The 18,510-nt window shown below is 47.2% G+C and overlaps 2 protein-coding genes across 2 annotated transcripts in view; one reads left to right on the forward strand and one right to left on the reverse strand.

The window, feature by feature from the left end:
- Positions 1-8,824, forward strand: part of axdnd1 (axonemal dynein light chain domain containing 1) — a gene marked incomplete at both ends in the record, with an annotated part of 17,190 nt that extends 8,366 nt beyond the window's left edge. Inside the window, 13 exons of the mRNA XM_084459134.1 lie at positions 830-996; positions 1,513-1,582; positions 2,479-2,713; positions 3,244-3,460; positions 3,860-3,953; positions 4,575-4,777; positions 5,278-5,368; positions 6,231-6,377; positions 6,640-6,723; positions 6,898-7,038; positions 7,493-7,584; positions 7,998-8,128; positions 8,700-8,824. Of these exons, the coding sequence (XP_084315260.1) occupies positions 830-996; positions 1,513-1,582; positions 2,479-2,713; positions 3,244-3,460; positions 3,860-3,953; positions 4,575-4,777; positions 5,278-5,368; positions 6,231-6,377; positions 6,640-6,723; positions 6,898-7,038; positions 7,493-7,584; positions 7,998-8,128; positions 8,700-8,824 (1,797 nt within the window). The remainder of the gene's footprint in view (positions 1-829; positions 997-1,512; positions 1,583-2,478; positions 2,714-3,243; positions 3,461-3,859; positions 3,954-4,574; positions 4,778-5,277; positions 5,369-6,230; positions 6,378-6,639; positions 6,724-6,897; positions 7,039-7,492; positions 7,585-7,997; positions 8,129-8,699) is intronic.
- A 658-nt stretch (positions 8,825-9,482) lies between these two features.
- On the reverse strand, positions 9,483-13,003 carry nphs2 (NPHS2 stomatin family member, podocin; the record flags this gene model as incomplete). Its single annotated transcript, XM_084459135.1, has 8 exons — positions 9,483-9,818; positions 10,042-10,120; positions 10,608-10,663; positions 10,887-11,090; positions 11,263-11,345; positions 11,483-11,555; positions 12,025-12,128; positions 12,670-13,003. 8 exons carry the CDS (start codon positions 13,001-13,003, stop codon positions 9,483-9,485), a joined length of 1,269 nt encoding a protein of 422 aa, XP_084315261.1.
- Between the last annotated feature and the right edge of the window lie 5,507 nt (positions 13,004-18,510).

Below are 18,510 nucleotides of genomic sequence, written 5' to 3' on the forward strand. Positions count from 1 at the left end.
GTGTGTTGGTGTGTGTTGTGTTGTGTGGTGTGTGTTGGTGTGTGTTGGTGTGTGTGGTGTGGTGTGTGTTGGTGTGTGTTGGTGTGTGTTGTGTGGTGTGTGTTGGTGTGTGTGTTGGTGTGTGTTGGTGTGTGTGTTGGTGTGTGTGTTGGTGTGTGTTGGTGTGTGTTGTGTTGTGTGGTGTGTGTTGGTGTGTGTTGGTGTGTGTTGGTGTGTGTTGTGTGGTGTGTGTTGGTGTGTGTTGGTGTGTGTTGGTGTGTGTGTTGGTGTGTGTTGGTGTGTGTTGTGTTGTGTTGTGTGGTGGTGAGTAGGACGGTGAGGACCTGAGCCAGGTCATGCAGCTAGAGTAACAGTGTTGTGTGTTGGTGTGTGTTGTAGTGTGTGTTGTGGTGTGTTTGGGTGGTGTGTGGTGTGGTGTGTGGTGTGGTGTGTTTGGGTGGTGTGTGGTGTGGTGTGTTTGGGTGGTGTGTGGTGTGGTGTGTTTGGGTGGTGTGTTGTGTGGTGGTGAGTAGGACTGTGAGGACCTGAGCCAGGTCATGCAGCTAGAGTAACCGTGTTGTGTGTGTTGTGGTGTTGTGTGTTGGTGTGTGTTGGTGTGTGTTGGTGTGTGTTGTGTGGTGATGAGTAGGACTGTGAGGACCTGAGCCAGGTCATGCAGCTAGAGTAACCGTGTTGTGTGTTGGTGTGTGTTGTGTTGGTGTGTGTGGTGTGTGTTGTGTTGTGGTGAGTAGGACGGTGAGGACCTGAGCCAGGTCATGCAGCTAGAGTAACCGTGTTGTGTGTTGTGGTGTGTGTTGGTGTGTGTGGTGTGTTGTGTGGGGGTGAGTAGGACGGTGAGGACCTGAGCCAGGTCATGCAGCTGACTGACCGGTGGAAGGAGCAGCTGACCAGCTTCATGCGGGGCCTCAGAGAGGCGGAGCGCGGGCAGAGTGAGAACATCAGGGGTGTCCAGACGGGCGTCGCCAAGTGGCACTCCTTCTGTAGTATCAACAATAAGTACGTACACCAAATAACCACCTTCAGATATCCTTAAAGGAGTAGTAAAGGGAAAATGCATGTTTAGCCCTGTTTTAAGGTTACTTATGATCATATACAATGGTTCAGATCAAAACGTTGACAAAACTAGCACTTTTGAGAAAGTGATAGTTGTTATACAGAATGATTTTTCAAGGTGCCCATCCACATCCATTGTATGACCAAAACGGTGGTAGAGCAATTATCAGACTTTCTCAAAAGTGCTAGTTTTGTCAACGTTTTGATCCGAACCATTGTATATGATCATAAGTAACCTTAAAACAGGGCTAAACATGCATTTTCCCTTTTCTTCTGCTTTAAGACCTTATACTTAACATTGATTGAGCCTCCTTTATGCATAGACCTGGAGATGATAAATGATTGTGGGAGTGTATTTTAGTTCATCTGTCATGGAGGGGCACTTTTAATGTGCCATAACCTCACACTCAACTGTTTCAAACAACTTTGTGTCACAGTTTAATTGTTCTCTTCTCCAAGGAGCGCGGATTCAAAATTTGACAAAAAATCAGAAGAAGAGATTTATGCTGATTTGAAACAGTGGTCCAATGTAAGGAAAACAATTCTACACTTTTATTTGCATATTTTTTTTAAAGATATACTATATTATATAATATATTATAAGTATTGTATTAAGAGCTGTCAGATGTAGTAACTGTTGTACTGAGAGCTGTAAGGTGTAAGTGTTGTATTGAGGGCTGTCAGGTGTAAGTGTTGTATTGAGAGCTGTCAGGTGTAGTAAGTATTGTATTGAGAGCTGTAAGGTGTAGTAACTGTTGTATTAAGAGTTGTCAGGTGTAGTAAGTATTGTATTGAGAGCTGTAAGGTGTAGTAACTGTTGTATTGAGAGCTGAAAGGTGTAAGTACTGTATTAAGAGCTGTCAGGTGTTACTGTTGTATTAAGAGCTGAAAGGTGTAGTAACTGTTGTATTAAGAGCTGAAAGGTGTAGTAACTGTTGTATAAAGAGCTGTTAGGTGTAAGTGTTGTATTAAGAGCTGTCAGGTGTAGTAAGTGTTGTATTAAGAGCTGTCAGGTGTAGTAAGTGTTGTATAAAGAGCTGTAAGGTGTAGTAAGTGTTGTATTAAGAGCTGTAAGGTGTAGTAAGTGTTGTATAAAGAGCTGTAAGGTGTAGTAAGTGTTGTATTAAGAGCTGTAAGGTGTAGTAAGTGTTGTATTAAGAGCTGTAAGGTGTAGTAAGTGTTGTATTGAGAGCTGTAAGGTGTTACTGTTGTATTGAGAGCTGTCAGGTGTAGTAAGTGTTGTATTAAGAGCTGTCAGGTGTAAGTGTTGTATTAAGAGCTGTCAGGTGTAGTAAGTGTTGTATTGAGAGCTGTCAGGTGTAGTAAGTGTTGTATTAAGAGCTGTAAGGTGTAAGTGTTGTATTGAGAGTTGTAAGGTGTAGTAAGTGTTGTATTGAGAGCTGTCCGGTGTCCCTCGCTCCTCAGGAGCTGGCGGTGCAGTGCGAGCGCTACGGAGGGGAGGAGCTTCTCTGCTGTCAGGAGAGGCTGACGCTGCTGGTCCGGCTGCAGGAGGAGTGGCAGGACGTGGCCCTGCAGCTCTTCAGGAGACACCCGGCGCCGGACGGAGAGCCCCCTAGAGGCCAGGAGGACATGCAGGCGCTGGGCGCCGCCGTGTCCGAGCTCCACAGACAGCTGGGCACACGCGTCAACGGGGAGAGTGGTGAGGCCCCGCCTCCAGCTGCGGTCATAGACACGGATCAAGTGATTTCTAAACAATAGCTAGTGTAAATGAAAATCTTACTTGGTTTAGTTTAGATTTCAAAGAACACGCTGAGTGGTCGGTCAAGCTGGTTTTAAACAAAGACAATAGTTTTATTCTGTTACGATTCTGCAGAGTCGGACTCTAGCACAGGAAGTGGATCCGGGCTGAGTGAGTTCACTTGAGGACGGGGTAGATAGTTTATAACGTGAAAAAGGAAGTGACATAGTTTCAGGATGAAGAGGACAGGGAAGTGATGTCACACAGGAAGAATTTGTAGTTTTAAAAGACTGATCTATGAGAACGAACTACAAAGTTAGAACAACAGTGAAGTAGGAAAACAGAAAAACTATTTTTGGAGTGAACGCATGGGTGATGACTTGAGATTTCATTAACAGGAACCATCTAGATCCTGATGTTCTAGTAGCGTGAAGGACCCTCACACCGTAGCAGGTAACGTCCCTCTGACCACTCCCGTGTCCCACCTGCAGGGATTCACAAGCAGCTGATGTCCCTGGTGGGGCTGATGGAGTTCTGGGCCACCAGGCTGAAGGCGCTGACCGGCCGGTCGGAGGCGCTGCCCCACTGCGACCGCCTGAAGCTGGAGAAGGCGTTGGGCGTCTGGGCCGCGCTGGCGGAGGACGCCCTGCAGCGCGTGGACAGCACCCAGCCGGAGGGCGACAGGGTCACGCACAAACCACACGTCAGGTGAGACCGGCGCGGAGAGACGCCGGGCTTTTATATCCGCCGGTATCCCAGGCTACGTTAGCCAACAGGTGTCATATTAGACTGTGAGATGAGTCTGAGGGAAAATCCATGCTGTTACCCATAATGCATCTGAATCAACCAAAATACTGTATTTAGCTTGTTACTATTCTACCTGTTTGTTCCTTGATGGTTTCATCCTGCACTGCATCATGGGTCCAGTTCTGCCCATTGGGCGCAGCTAAGCTAAGCATTTCCATGTACATGGTACCATTAGAATAACTATCACTGTAATATGAGATTATTATCATTATTGAATTGAATTGAAACCTTTATTGCCCCATAATTATAAATGAATAAATATGATGTAGTTCCCTCCTTTTCCCTCTGTGTCCATCGTAGGGTGGAGATGGACGCTGTGTTCAACACGATGCAGGAGTTCGTCTCCACGCAGGACAACTTCTTTGACTGTGAGAACCGGAGGATCTGTGAGGAGGTACTGTGGACTATAAATTATATTACAGTCATTTAGCGGACGCTTTTATCCAAAGCCACTTACAATAATGGGCGGCTGTAGCTCAGTTGGTAGAGCGGGTCGTTCAATGATCGAAGGGTCAGTGGTTCGAATCCCAGCTCCGACTGTCCACATGTCGAAGTGTCCTTGAGCAAGACACCTAACCACAAATTGCTCCCAATGAGCAGGTTAGCACCTTGCATGGCAGCTGCCGCCATTGGTGTGTGAATGTGTGTGTGAATGGGTGAATGAGAGGCCATTGTAAAGCGCTTTGAGTGCCGCTAAGGTGGAAAAGCGCTATATAAGTGCAGTCCATTTACCATTTAATTGCATTTAACGTAGGTAGTCAATGTACTACTTCTCGCCGTGATGGTCTCTCTAACCTCGATGGTCTCTCTAACCGTGATGGTCTCTCTAACCGTGATGGTCTCTCTAACCGTGATGGTCTCTCTAACCGTGATGGTCTCTCTAACCGTGATGGTCTCTCTGACCGTGATGGTCTCTCTGACCGTGATGGTCTCTCTAACCGTGATGGTCTCTCTAACCGCGATGGTCTCTCTAACCGTGATGGTCTCTCTGACCGCGCTGGTCTCTCTGTGTCAGGTGAGCACCATCCACACAGCTCTGACCCGCTGGATGGTGGACCTGCTGCTCCAGATGGTTCCGGACCACTGTGACGACCAGGAGCCCGCGCCCCTGCCCGGTCCCGGGGTCACCGCCCGCATGGACGTCTCCCTGGACAAGCTGGAGCACGACGCCAAGAGCCTGGCGCAGAAACTCAACTACTTCTCCAAGTATATCACCAGGTAAGGCAAGCCTAGGCCCTAAAAACCAATCCCAGATAGCAAGCGGATGTGTAATAATTCTGGGCCGTATATGGGCCGGAACTAAGCCACAAGGGCCAGATCTGGCCTGTATACGGCCCAGATCCGCTTGCTATCTGGGATTGCAACACTGCCAGTCAGTCAGTCAGTCAGTCAGTCAGTCAGTCAGTCAGTCAGTCAGTCAGTCAGTCAGTCAGTCAGTCAACCAACCAACCAACCAACCAGCCACTCACTCACTCACTCACTCACTCACTCACTCACTCACTCACTCACTCACTCACTCACTCACTCACTCACTCACTGTATAGAAACGGCACTTTCTCACTCACTCCACTCACAATGCAGTGGATGATATAAAAAGTGGACTTACAGTATGCCCACTAAATGTGTGCTTCTGTAGTAAACTAGGAAACTCTGCCTCATTCTGATCTGGTCTGAGTCAAAGCATGATGACGCTGGGTGTGTGTTCTTCTCTCACGCAGCTCTTGTCAGCCTATCGTAGAGGAGGAGATCCAGAAGAGCTCGGCCAGAGACGACGCTGAGAAGCAGCTCTATGAGCTGAACAAGCTCCAGGTATTCACTGAGAAGCTGCTCTATGAGCTGAACAAGCTCCAGGTATTCACTGAGAAGCTGCTCTATGAGCTGAACAAGCTGCAGTTATTCAGTGAGAAGCTGCTCTATTAGCTGAACAAGCTCCAGGTATTCACTGAGAAGCTGCTCTATGAGCTGAACAAGCTCCAGGTATTCACTGAGAAGCAGCTCTATGAGCTGAACAAGCTCCAGGTATTCACTGAGAAGCTGCTCTATGAGCTGAACAAGCTCCAGGTATTCACTGAGAAGCTGCTCTATGAGCTGAACAAGCTGCAGGTATTCAGTGAGAAGCTGCTCTATGAGCTGAACAAGCTCCAGGTATTCAGTGAGAAGCTGCTCTATGAGCTGAACAAGCTCCAGGTATTCACCCAGCATCCTCCACCACCACGCCTAGGATTCACCGCCCGCTTGCTGTAATACCTTCACAGTATATCTATATCTGTAATATCTCTACAGTATCTTTATCTGTAATACCTCTACAGTATATCTATATCTGTAATATCTCTACAGTATATCTATATCTGTAATATCTCTACAGTGTATCTAGGCTGTAATATCTCTACAGTATATCTAGGCTGTAATATCTATACAGTATATCTATGTGTTTGGACATGTATTTGTGTGTGTGTGTGTGTGTGTGTGTGTGTGTGTGTGTGTGTGTGTGTGTGTGTGTGTGTGGGTATATATACTCTCAATTGTCTCTCAATGAAAAGTGCTTTATTAATATAATAATGATAATAATAAAAACAATTATTGTTGTTGTTATTATTATTATTATTGTTATTATTATTATTATTATTATTATTATTATTATGATATACTCCTATGCGTGTCTGCCCCTCAGAGGGAATGTGGAGAGTGGGTGGAGGCCTGTAAGATCCTGTTGTCGGATGTGAAAGGCAGCCCTGTGGACCTGCGTGTCACCTTAAACTTGGTCCCCACGTCCGTCACTGATATCCTTCCCTCCCTGACGGCCAGCGTGGAATCTCTAGTGAGTACATGATCTGTTTACACTCTCCTCCTCCTCACATCACCGATATGGTTATTTGTCTTTAAAAAGATAACTTGATTGAGGTTTTATTTTTTTATTAAGTGGGTGTTAGGCCGTCTTAGAAAGCAGCCCCAGGTTTTGGCGTGTTGTGATGGCGTGTTGACTGCGTGTCCAGCGGTGTTGTGATGTTGTTGTGATGGCGTGTTGACTGTGTGTCCAGTGGTGTTGTGGTGTTGTGATGGCGTGTTGACTGCGTGTCCAGGTCCATGCTGATGCCTCGCCAGAGGTTCTGGAAGGAGTGGAGGAGCCTGGGAGTCAGGTTCAGGTCACAGAGGTCAGCCGGCTGGTGAGTTCACACCCCTGCTCTCTGTTTAACAGTTATAACACTGACATAACAACTCAACAACATTATGTAACACTGCTGTGCAATCAAGATGATAGTTATTAATATGAATTGCCCTCTAAGGAACAACTTACAATGTGGTTAGTGATGTTTAGCATAAACATGTGTCCGTGATAGACTGTCCAGCAGGGGGAGCCGCTGAGTGCAGAGGAGGCCATGGAGGAGGAGCCACCGGGAGGCTCCATCATGAAGCTGATCGGCCATGATGGCAACATCGTTGAGAGGCCCCTGGGGGCCAGCACTGTGCGGCTGACGGGGGTCAGTAGGGAAACAGAGCTCCACACAGGCCTTGTGTTGCATCCGTTTACAAAGACAGATCAACTGGATTTATGCATCTTGACCCGCTGTCCACCGTAGACTTAAATGACTTTATGACACGGACCCTGCCCTCTGATAGGTCCATCAATCAATCAATCAATCAATCAATCAATCAATCAATCAATCAATCAATCAATCAATCAATCAATCAAAGCTTTATTTGTATAGCGCATTTCATACCCAGAGGCAACACAATGCGCTTTACAGAGAACAAGGGAGGTGGGCATACGACCCACCTCTACATATTCCAGAGGGAAGCAAAAAACAGTATCACACGCTTTGCGTTATTGATCAGCGCTCGTGTTATTGATCAGCGCAAACACCGCCGTGACACGGCAGACAGACGCACACGGCAACGTTCCAACGATCCACTTGTTTGTGTTTGTTCGGTCAGACGGAGGAGATGGTGGTCTGTCCACAAACGCCCAACGCTCACCAAGCCTTCGACGCCCTCACCACCGTGGGCGTCCTGCAGAACGAGCTGCTGTAAGGGGTCAAGTTGTGGTCAAGTTGTGTGATATCATGTCTGTGTGTGTGTGTGTGTGTGTGTGTGTGTGTGTGTGTGAATTCATGAATTGAAACCTTTATTGCCCCTAAGCGGAATTTGTTTAGCACACGTCAAGCATACATAAAACATTAAAATGTTCACCCATCACCAACACCGCAATGTCACCAACCACCATCATCGTCATCATCACCATCCTCACCAACATCATCGTCATCACCATCCTCACCAACATCATCGCATCAACATCATCATCACTGCAACAGGCATCAACAGCTGCTCAATCATTTAATACATCTTGGCACAAAGGAAGTGCTGGCTCGTTTTGTCCTTGATTTGGGCATTAAACCTGTGTGTGTGTGTGTGTGTGTGTGTGTGTGTGTGTGTGTGTCAGTGTGGTGGAGGTGCGGGCCCAGGGTGCGGAGGTGCGGGCCCTCAAGGCAGAGGAGGCCCTCCAGGCAGCGCTGGAGAAGATCCAGGACCTGGAGAGACAGCTGCAGGGGAGACCCAGCCTGAGGCCCCAAGGTCAGCCCTCCGGAGAGACACGAGGAACCCTCCAGAACAGGAACACTTCATATGGAGGGTTCTCCTACGTCATGGGTTCCCAAACTCCATCAATGTGTGCCTCCATTCTGAAAACAGTGACACACCCGCGCCCCCACAAATTAGTCCATTTTGCAAGGCAGCGTTAGCTAGCCCATAACGTTACACAGCTAAGTTAGCTCGGTGGCACCTGTTGCTAGTTAACGTTATGACGTTTTCGCACAATACATTCATGCCTGCGGGGGAAGGCTCTCTCTGCACTATCCACACATTTAGTATACATCTCTCCTATTATTTATTTAGATCTTCTGACCTTTAAAATCACATTTCATTCATAAAAACCATAGATATTTAAAAAAAAACATGTTTTTCCTTCTTTTTTTTCTAACCATCCCTCCGCGCCTCCCCTGAATTTCTTTGGGGCCCCCGAGGGGAGGCCCGCCTCACAGTTTGGGAACCCATGTCCTATGTGCTCTATCATGCCTCTGTACATGTCTTGCACGTCACCGTACGAGTGACACAGCGGACAGTAACACAGCTTCTTACGTTGCAGTGAGTAAGAGGTCGGTTGTGGCAGCAGCACCAAAGTCTCCAAAGAAGCCGTCGACTCCTGAACTCAGACCAGCCGGTCCGAAGCCTGAGCCCAGTCCTAAACTCTCCAAGCCCAAGAAACGCTGATCCCAGACCAGCATCCATCCACAGAGGAGGGCTGACTCACAACCTCACTAACAGTCTGGCGGCTTAGCGTTTGACAGTCCAATAAACACGGAGTGAAGTATTGACGTTTGGAAGGTCGGCGCATTAGCCAGTATTTATCTGAGTGATTTTTGTTGTTCTGAATTTGACTTGGTGTGAGTTGCATTTGAAAACACATTCCTGCGCTATTGGGGAGATGTGAATTGTTTCCGAAAGGCTGATGTTTGAATGTTGTCAATAAAATACCAACTAAATAAAATACAGTATGGGGGGGAGGTTGAAACGAACAGAATTGGATAAAGTGAGCACACACACCCATGATGTTTTAGTGTGACCAATGAAAACTACAGCACGGGAAATAGGTAGAGAATCACAAGCTAAATATTCAGAAATAAGACATTTCTAGATAAATATTCAGAAATAAGACATTTCTAGATCAATATTCAGAAATAAGACATCTAGATACATATTCAGAAATAAGACATTTAGATACATATTCAGAAATGGATAAATATAAAAAAATACATCTAGATAAATATTCAGAAATGGATAAATATTAAAAAATAAGACATATCTAGATAAATATTCAGAAATAGACTGAATTTCTAGAAACGGTCCCTTTGATGCTCCATCCTTAGTTCTACATCATGGGAGAGTCGGTTTGGCGCTCTCCCGCCCCTGCTCCTCCCGCTGGGGGGCTCCGGGGCCGCAGGTCGGGGGTCAGGGGCCGCAGCTCGGTGTTCCGGGGGTGCTGGTCAGGGGTCAGGGGCCGCAGGTCGGGGGTCTGGGGCCTCAGCTCGGGGGGCCGGCAGAGCAGGTCCGAGGGCAGGGTGAGGACCACGGCCGGCCGCTCGCTGGGGAGGGTGTGGAGGAGCTGGAGGAGGCGGAGATGGACGGCCGCCGGACAGCCCGTGAGGGAGTCTAGGGAGGCCCTCAGCGCCTCACAGGCGGCCCTCTCTCCCTCAGCCGCGATCACCTGCAGATGGGCAGGAAGGCGCTGATACTCTTCCCAACCAGCGTCTGGGCTACACACACTACACTACACACTTAAGGCAGCCATTTTATATATACTCAGAATAAATGACATGACAAACCAAGCTAAACTAATAATAATGTACAGTATGTGTTGCTAAATGTATCATAAAATGATTGGTGTTTTTAGTATTCAAGGTATTGGACTAAGCGGTTTGATAGCTCACTCTGATCTGTGCCTGTCTCTTCGCCTCGGACTCGGCTGCCAGACTGTGCTGCAGCTCCTCAGGGAGAGAAAGGTCCTCTCTGGAATCAGAATCCAAACAGGAAAGATGGCGTCCACTTTTATATGATTACTGGTGACTTTCTAGCCTGATATCAGACAGAATTGTCAACTCGTTAAGACTCCGTTGAGGAGATCAACTTTGGTGGAGTGGGCGGGTTGGAAGGTCTCTGGACCCAGGCTAGTGACATTCACCATGGATCTGACTACAGGATGTTAGAACTACAGGACTTAAGGACTATAGGATCTTAGGACTACAGGATCTTATAACTACATGGTTTTAGGACGACAGGATCTTAGAACTACATGGTTTTAGGACTACAGGATCTTAGAACTACAGAATGTTTGGACTACAGGATCTTAGAACTACAGGATGTTTGGACTACAGGATGTTCGGACTACAGGATCTTAGAACTACAGGATGTTCGGACTACAGGATCTTAGAACTACAGGATGTTCGGACTACAGGGCTTAAGGACTACAAAGCTTTTAAGGAGATCCTGAACTTACATTTCTGCTCTCTCCACTTTGATCCCCCACTGACAAGCCACAGAATCAACAGCCACCTGCAAGCAGAGAAGAAAACGCAGGACTGGCTAACACCATTTATATGTTCCTTTTACACATGGCCAAATAACCACTACCAACTTAGTGGTGTACTGGGAATAGATAAATACAATTGACTTATATTAAACAATAATACATGTTTATCCACTTGCATATCCCTGAGTATGGAGTGCCTCTACTGGCCAAGTGTGTGTACTGCACATGTATTCAGACACACGGGACCTGGATCTCCCGAGCTATCCGCTTCCTGTCCAGGAGGATGTGGGTGAAGTTGTGATGGGCCAGAACCTCTCTGTCTGCCCCCTGGACCAGAGCCTGCAGCACGGCGGTCAGCCCAGACAGGGCTGTGGAGCACAGAGCTATGTTCTCAACGCGGTAGTAACACACGGAGCTCAGCTCTGTGCTCACCATGTCCCTGGTCACCACCTGGTCACACACACACACAAATACACCTAGTACACACTACTGTACACGCCAACAACCATATTCACTTGTCATATCAGTAAAATCTGTGTTTCTATGCTCAGAACAACTGAATGTGAATGTTTGATGTGCTGTTTGTTGAGTTTCTCTGCAGCTTGTCAGAGGAGTTGTGTACCGTGTGAGGCGGGACTTTGAGCATCTTTAACCGGATGTCTACCGTCTGACAGACATCCACAAACGGGAGGTAGAACAGTAGACCTTCAGAGAGAGAAACAAGAGTTCCTACATTTTTTATCTGCTGTGGTGAACGTTTTATAACCTACGTCTTGTGATATTTTGTGAATGTGTGCCTGGATGTGTTTATCTCAGGGTGTGTTCCCTGTGAGGGACTCAACCTGGTCCCCTGGGCCTCCCTCGTAGCAGGTGACCCAGCCTGAAGATCACAGCTCGCTCGTACTCCTTCACCACCTGCCAATCAATACGTTCTGTCAATCAATACGTTCTGTCAATCAATACGTTCTGTCAATCAATACATTCTGTGAATCAATATGTTCTGTCAATCAATATATTCTGTCAATCAATACGTTCTGTCAATCAATATGTTCTGTCAATCAATACTTTCTGTCAATCAATATGTTCTGTCAATCAATACTTTCTGTCAATCAATATGTTCTGTCAATCAATACGTTCTGTCAATCAATACATTCTGTCAATCAATACATTCTGTCAATCGATACATTCTGTCAATCAATACATTCTGCCAATCAATACGTTCTGTCAATCAATACATTCTGTCAATCAATACATTCTGTCAATAAATACCCTGTAAAGCATACATTTTCATACAGTAGTGACTACAGTATGAAAAAACATTAATTTGTATTAATCTCTCTAAATCCTAATTATTATAAACTTGTCTACGAACAAAAATCCTTACCTTTACACAGAACCAGATGGAGAGGGGTAAGAAGAGGATGACCAGGGCGAGAGCCAGGACCATGAGCAGCCACTCACACACCCCGAGGTTCCTGGGTTTCACACCTGGAGAAAACCTACATTCAGACCTGATTTAACCTGATCCATAAGAGGAGCTTTGTGAGCGTTTCAGCAGTGAGAATGTACGGGATAGATCAGAGTAAGAATAGGCTGTACATCTACGGAAGAGCATTAGGGCCAACAGCCGAGTTTTTTTTTCAAGCTTCTGAGTTTAGAAATTCTGACTTTTTTCTTAAAAGTTATTTCTGACTTTTTTTTTTTTTTCAGAAATTCTGACTTTAATCTCAGAAATTCTGACTTTAATCTCAGAAATTATTTCTGATTTTTTTCTCAGAAATTCTGACTTTAAAGTCAGAAATTCTGACTTTAAAGTCAGAAATTCTGACTTTAAACTCAGAATCTTAAAAAAATAATAAACTCAGTTGTTGGCCCTAATGCTCTTCCGTAGTACAACAGTATATACATGGAAGAGTAGAAAAAATATATACATATAGTATAATACAGAATATATATAATCTGTATAAATATGTCTATATATACACTATAGGAGGTGTGTTTGATATATAGGCTTTATATATAGTCTTACCCTCCTCTTGCCACGCAGTCTCTAGCAGCCCCACACACTCCTCGTTCTCTCCACCTCTCACACTGTCCACATCCACCACAGTAGAAGCAGACCTCGCTGTCCTGTCCTTCTCGTCCTCCACCGTGACCTCCTCTCTCTCCGGACTAACCTTGGCCCCTTCTTTCTCTGTCTGAACCAGTCTAACTGTCTTGTGCCCTCTGGGGCGGCACCCCCTAGGGGCGAGGGGCCGCTCCCTCCTGGCTGCCTTGCCTACCGTCGGGGAGCGGTGAGGTGAGGCAGGGGCAGACGCGGGGTTGTTCTCCATGGCTGGTGGGATCTCTGTGGTAAGAAGCATCGAGCAGGAGGTGGGATGGTGTGTTCAGCTGGGTTTTGAAGGCGGTGGTCGAGCAGCTTGGTCATGTGGTGTTGGTTCTCCCTGTGTTCATGAGGAGGCATGTTTATTTACTGGAAGTAGGCTAGAAAGGCGAGTGAGTGGGGGTATTTTGGCACACTGTGTAAGGGTAGAGGTCTTCGAGCAACACACACACACACACACACACACACACACACACACACACACACACACCAACAAACGAGAGTATAACAGAGTAGACCTACAACCCAATGCTATAAAAAGTAGCCTAACCAACACTGTGGTGAGGATTGGTATAGAAATAAAGTTCAATACAGGCTAATACCAATGTGAGTTTTATTTATTTTTACTTGGTCTTGGTCATTAAAAAAGGCAATCTCAGATGGAGATTGAATGTGTGTTTGGGGAGTCACGGAGTGCCTCCTTTGAGAATGTGCACATCAAGACATTTGTCTCTTCCAAAAAGCTGGCGTCAGGGTTTCTCTGTGTTAGGCTACAGGAAAGATACACATTCTCCCAAGCACTGTTTAATTGAACTGTCAATCAAGACTTTGACCCAGTTTTACTTGGTAGGGTACTTGACATTGACAGGGCTGCCAAGTCTCACGCAGAGAGAGGTGTGTGTGTGTGTGTGTGTGTGTGTGTGTGTGTGTGTGTGTGTGTGTGTGTGTGTGTGTGTGTAAAGGGGGGTAAAGTGAAACATCTCACTCCAAGGCCGTGTCCGAAATGCATACTACTTGCTATATAGTAGGCGAGATGCAGCATGCTACATCAAAACTGTGCATACTGTATTTCGCCTACTATATAGTAGGTACTATATAGTATGTAGTATGCCTACTATATAGTGCCTACTATATAGCAAGTAGCAGGTAGTATGCATTTCGGACACGGCCCAAAACTTTTGGTCAAACTTGGCAGCCCTACGTTGACGTACGTGCGTCACGCGTCGAGTCTGTTGTGCGTAACGACCCGTCAGTGAAGCTACACGTGTACCTGCTGGTGTGATTGACATGTTTCATTCATAAACCTCTGAAGGAAAAGCATGTTTTCATAAGCCTGATATACTTAAGCTACATGGACTGGAGATTGGACATATAGATAGTTACGTAAGTATCGTACAAGTATTTAATTTAGCTTTAGCGACCGTGCAAATAGACTAACTTCAAAGGCGTGTTCTGACCATTAGCCCAGGTGCTAGAGGCTAACTAGCCACTCTTGACCATATATCCATCTAGCTCGCCATGCATGCTATTACTTATATATATATATATATATATATATATATATATATATATATATATATATATTTATAAGTATATGTTGCATTCAGAGACCAAATCCCACGCCAATAGCTTCAAAAGTACTAAACTCATATTAATAATATACTTACAGTTAATCTATGTCTATTTTTATGTGACGCACATGCATGTGAATTCTCTGTTGAAAAACATTGAGCTGCATTATTTGTATGAAAGGTGCTATACAAATAAAGATTATTATTATTATTTATTATTATCATCATCTCGCAGACCCGAGGTCCAGAAGGTTTAGACGTGTTAGACTACCCTGTGTGATGTGTCTCATGGTGTGGACATTAAAGATACTACAGGTCCAGAAAGAGTCACTCAAATGCATTCATTTAACGCTTTAAAAACAAAAACAACCACCAAGTTATCCCCCCATCTCCCCCCCCTAGCCGGTCCGCTCATCGGTCCGCCAGGCCCAAAGTCCCGTTACACCCAGTGGTGAAATGGGGGCCCGGTTCCAGGAGTAAAGGTCCCTCACAGATTTAGAAAAATCTAGTCGAGAGAGACATGGCCCCCTCTCATTTCAAAATCTAGGTTCTGTCCACTTCCTAATCTCTCACGAGCATTTAACATGATTTTATTTTTTTGAAATCTTTCGAACCCCCCCCTAGCATTTCAGTGTCGTCCCCCAGGTTGTAAAGGAAGAGTCAGAGTCGGCGTCCACTGCCCGGGGCCCACTCAACCCTCACCTGTCCGCATGTGTTCAGTCCACAGGAAGGATGGCCAGAGAGCAGAGTCTGACGGGGCTGAAGAAGGATGTGCGCTCTCTGCTCGTCTCGGCCAAGATGGGTCTCTCCCCGGAGCACCTCAAGCGTGACTACGCCCAGATGGTCGGCCAGCCGCTGCCCCTCAGGCTGTTTGGCTTCCACAGCGTGCTGGACATGGTCAGGGAGATGCCAGACGTGGCGACGTTCCACTATCTGGGCGACGGCAGCTTGGTATTAAAACGTGAGACCAGCCTGTTCACCCAGACTACTGAAGCATGTTCTAGGCCTTCTTATGAAACGTGCCACCATGGATACACTCAGATTTTCTTCACAGGAAGTAACGTTTTTGTAACCTCCCCTTCCCCCCTCACGCCCCAGCTGTTTCAGACGAGAGCACCCGAGGCATCGAGGAGCTCGTGGCCAGGCAGCGCACGTCCAAAAGCAACGCGAAGACCGCCGGTCGCCGCGGCGGCGTGGGCTACTTCTCCCCCCGCTACACCCAGTCCCGCCCCATCCCCGTGGTGATGCTCAGACGTGGCACCGCCCCGCCGCCCCTCCCCGCCCAGCTCCGCGCCCAGCTGCGCCAGCTGCTCTCCCAGGGGCCCGTGGCCCTCTCCATGCTGGAGGCCAGCTTCGCCACACGCTTCGGCTACCCGCTGCGCATCGCCAGCTACGGTTTCTACTCCATCGCCGAGGTGCTGCAGGTGGCGGCCGACCTGGTGGCGGTGCACCAGACGCGCATCGGCTCCGTACTGAGCCTGCGGAGGGCGCCAGAGGCCACGCCGGCGTTGAGGATGGGACCCGTGAAGCCGGCGAGGACGGGAGCCGTCAAGTCTCCGCCTCCGATGACGGCTGGTCCCGGAGTACAGCCCACGGTGACATCAGCAGGTTAGTTGGTGCTAATATGGAGCCAGTAGCACATACGGGGCATCGTTTTAACATGATGTTGAATCGAGAGTAGTGGTAGCCATCTTGTTACATTCATGGAAAGGAAGAAAGGTCCATAGTCCAGGAACTTCAAATACTAAGACAGGTTTGTTTTTCATCATAGGCATACGCCTAAAGGACCATACCGGTCTAAATATGATTTGAGCTCTTTAAACTGGTCACCTAATGTATATCACATTACTGTAATCAATGTTCCGGAGCAAAGCTCACGTTAAAATGTTTGCGTTTGTGTTCAGGCTAATGTGTTCAAGGGTTAGGGAGGGGTGTGTTGGGCTGTAATGTGTTCAGGATGATTAGGGTTAGGGGGGGGTTGTGTTCAGGCTAATGTGTTCAGGTTGATAAGGGTTAGGGGGGGTTGTGTTCAGGTTAATGAGGGTTAAGGGGGCTTGTGTTCAGGTTAATGAGGGTTAGGGGGGGGTTGTGATCAGGTTGATAAGGGTTAGGGGGGGTTGTGTTCAGGCTAATGTGTTCAGGTTGATGAGGGTTAGGGGGGGTTGTGTTCAGGTTGATAAGGGTTAGGGAGGGTTGTGTTCAGGTTGATAAGGGTTAGGGAGGGTTGTGTTCAGGTTGATAAGGGTTAGGGGGGGTTGTGTTCAGGTTGATAAGGGTTAGGGGGGGTTGTGTTCAGGTTGATAAGGGTTAGGGGGGGTTGTGTTCAGGTTGATAAGGGTTAGGGGGGGTTGTGTTCAGGTTGATAAGGGTTAGGGGGGGTTGTGTTCAGGTTGATAAGGGTTAGGGGGGGTTGTGTTAGGCTGTAATGGCTGTGGAGCTGGATGGTTGTGATTCGTGTCCCCAGACAGAATGAGGTGGCTTCTGTCCCCAGGTCCCCGGTACCCCAGGACTGAGGATGAGCTGGCGTCCCTCTCCAAGGACGTGTTCCCAGAATGCAGCAGTGCCTCGGCGGGGCCAGAGCAGCTGGAGCCCCCAGCGTCTGGGACACAGTCTAACCAGAAGACACAGTCTAACCAGCAGACACAGTCTAACCAGGAGACACAGTCTAACCAGAAGACACAGTTTAACCAGCAGACACAGTCTAACCAGCAGACACAGTCTAACCAGCAGACACAGTCTAACCAGGAGACACAGTTTAACCAGCAGACACAGTCTAACCAGAAGACACAGTCTAACCAGGAGACACAGTCTAACCAGGAGACACAGTCTAACCAGCAGACACAGTCTAACCAGGAGACACAGTCTAACCAGCTGACACAGTCTAACCAGAAGACACAGTCTAACCAGCAGACACAGTCTAACCAGCAGACACAGTCTAACCAGCAGACACAGTCTAACCAGCAGACACAGCCTAACCAGCAGACACAGTCTAACCAGTGGACACAGCTGTTTCACCAGAGTGTTATCAAGGTGTGTCTGCTTCTCTATTGTTCTCTTATGACCTAGACAGTCTCTTTAAAGAAAAAATAAATAAAATGTCATCCCCCGCTACCCAGAAGTGATCCTAAGGGCAGAGGGAATGCAAGGACATTCATGTAAAATGTAAAACATGAATTATGCATCTATGACTGAATTCTGTCCTTCATTTTATTACGCACTGCGTAAAGTCGTTAGTATCGCGGAAAGAAATATTGCAATGTATTGCTGTATCGATTTTATTGCACAGCCCTAGTCTAGACATGCACTATTGTCACCTCTTTTTGTCAACCGCTCGTGCTTCTGTCTGTGATTGGCCACCGCAGTTGGAGGAGGAGCTTCGTCAGCGTATCCTGGAGAACGGGCGTGCGGGGGCGGTCGGTCCGGAGCTGAAGGCCAAGCTGAGACAGGTCAGTCCGCCCCTGGATGTACCCGTTCAGAAGGGTGCTCCAGTGACCGACGGAGGCGTCCTCCCCGCAGCATGCCGGTGTCATGGGTTAGCCAATCATATCCTCAAAGCGCCATACCTGTGTTTTGCTTGAGAATTAAGGCCGCGCTGACCAAGAGGCGGCACTTCTTTGGGATACCACTCATGTGTTTGTCCGGAAGTCCTTGCGCTCGTATGTTTTCTCAATAAACCAGACTTAACCTGTTTGAGCGAATCCTGGTAAATCCTCTTTGACTAGATCAGTTAAAATCTATAACACCGGACTGTGTGACAGCTGTCTAATGTGAAGCCCTGGGATACGTGAACCTGTCCCCACTGTAGACATGAAGGATAAGGACACTATTTTGAACAGACATGCACCGTTAGTCCCAACCTGACATGAGTCGTTAGCTCCCGTCATGCTGACTGGTTCTGATATGAGGATAATGACCTCTTTACAGATGGTGGAGGAGAACAGTGAAGGCATATCTATACACAATCTCCCCGCAGAATACAAGGTAAATATGGCTTTTCATCTGCATGTCGTTCCACATGTTCATAACTACAGTCAATATTCAAATCTAGATTCAAGATGTATTTACCCAGCAAACGCGCAACGTCAGGGAGACGTTCAGATCATGTCTTAATAACGTCCGTCGGTCCAGAACCCTCAGTATTCAAACGTCTGTCTTGGACCCCTCTAAGACGTCTATACTTTACAAGATGATGGGT

The sequence above is a fragment of the Borostomias antarcticus genome (genome assembly GCF_949987555.1).
Source record: "Borostomias antarcticus genome assembly, chromosome: 26".
In the NCBI taxonomy this organism is placed as follows: Eukaryota; Metazoa; Chordata; class Actinopteri; order Stomiiformes; family Stomiidae; genus Borostomias; species Borostomias antarcticus.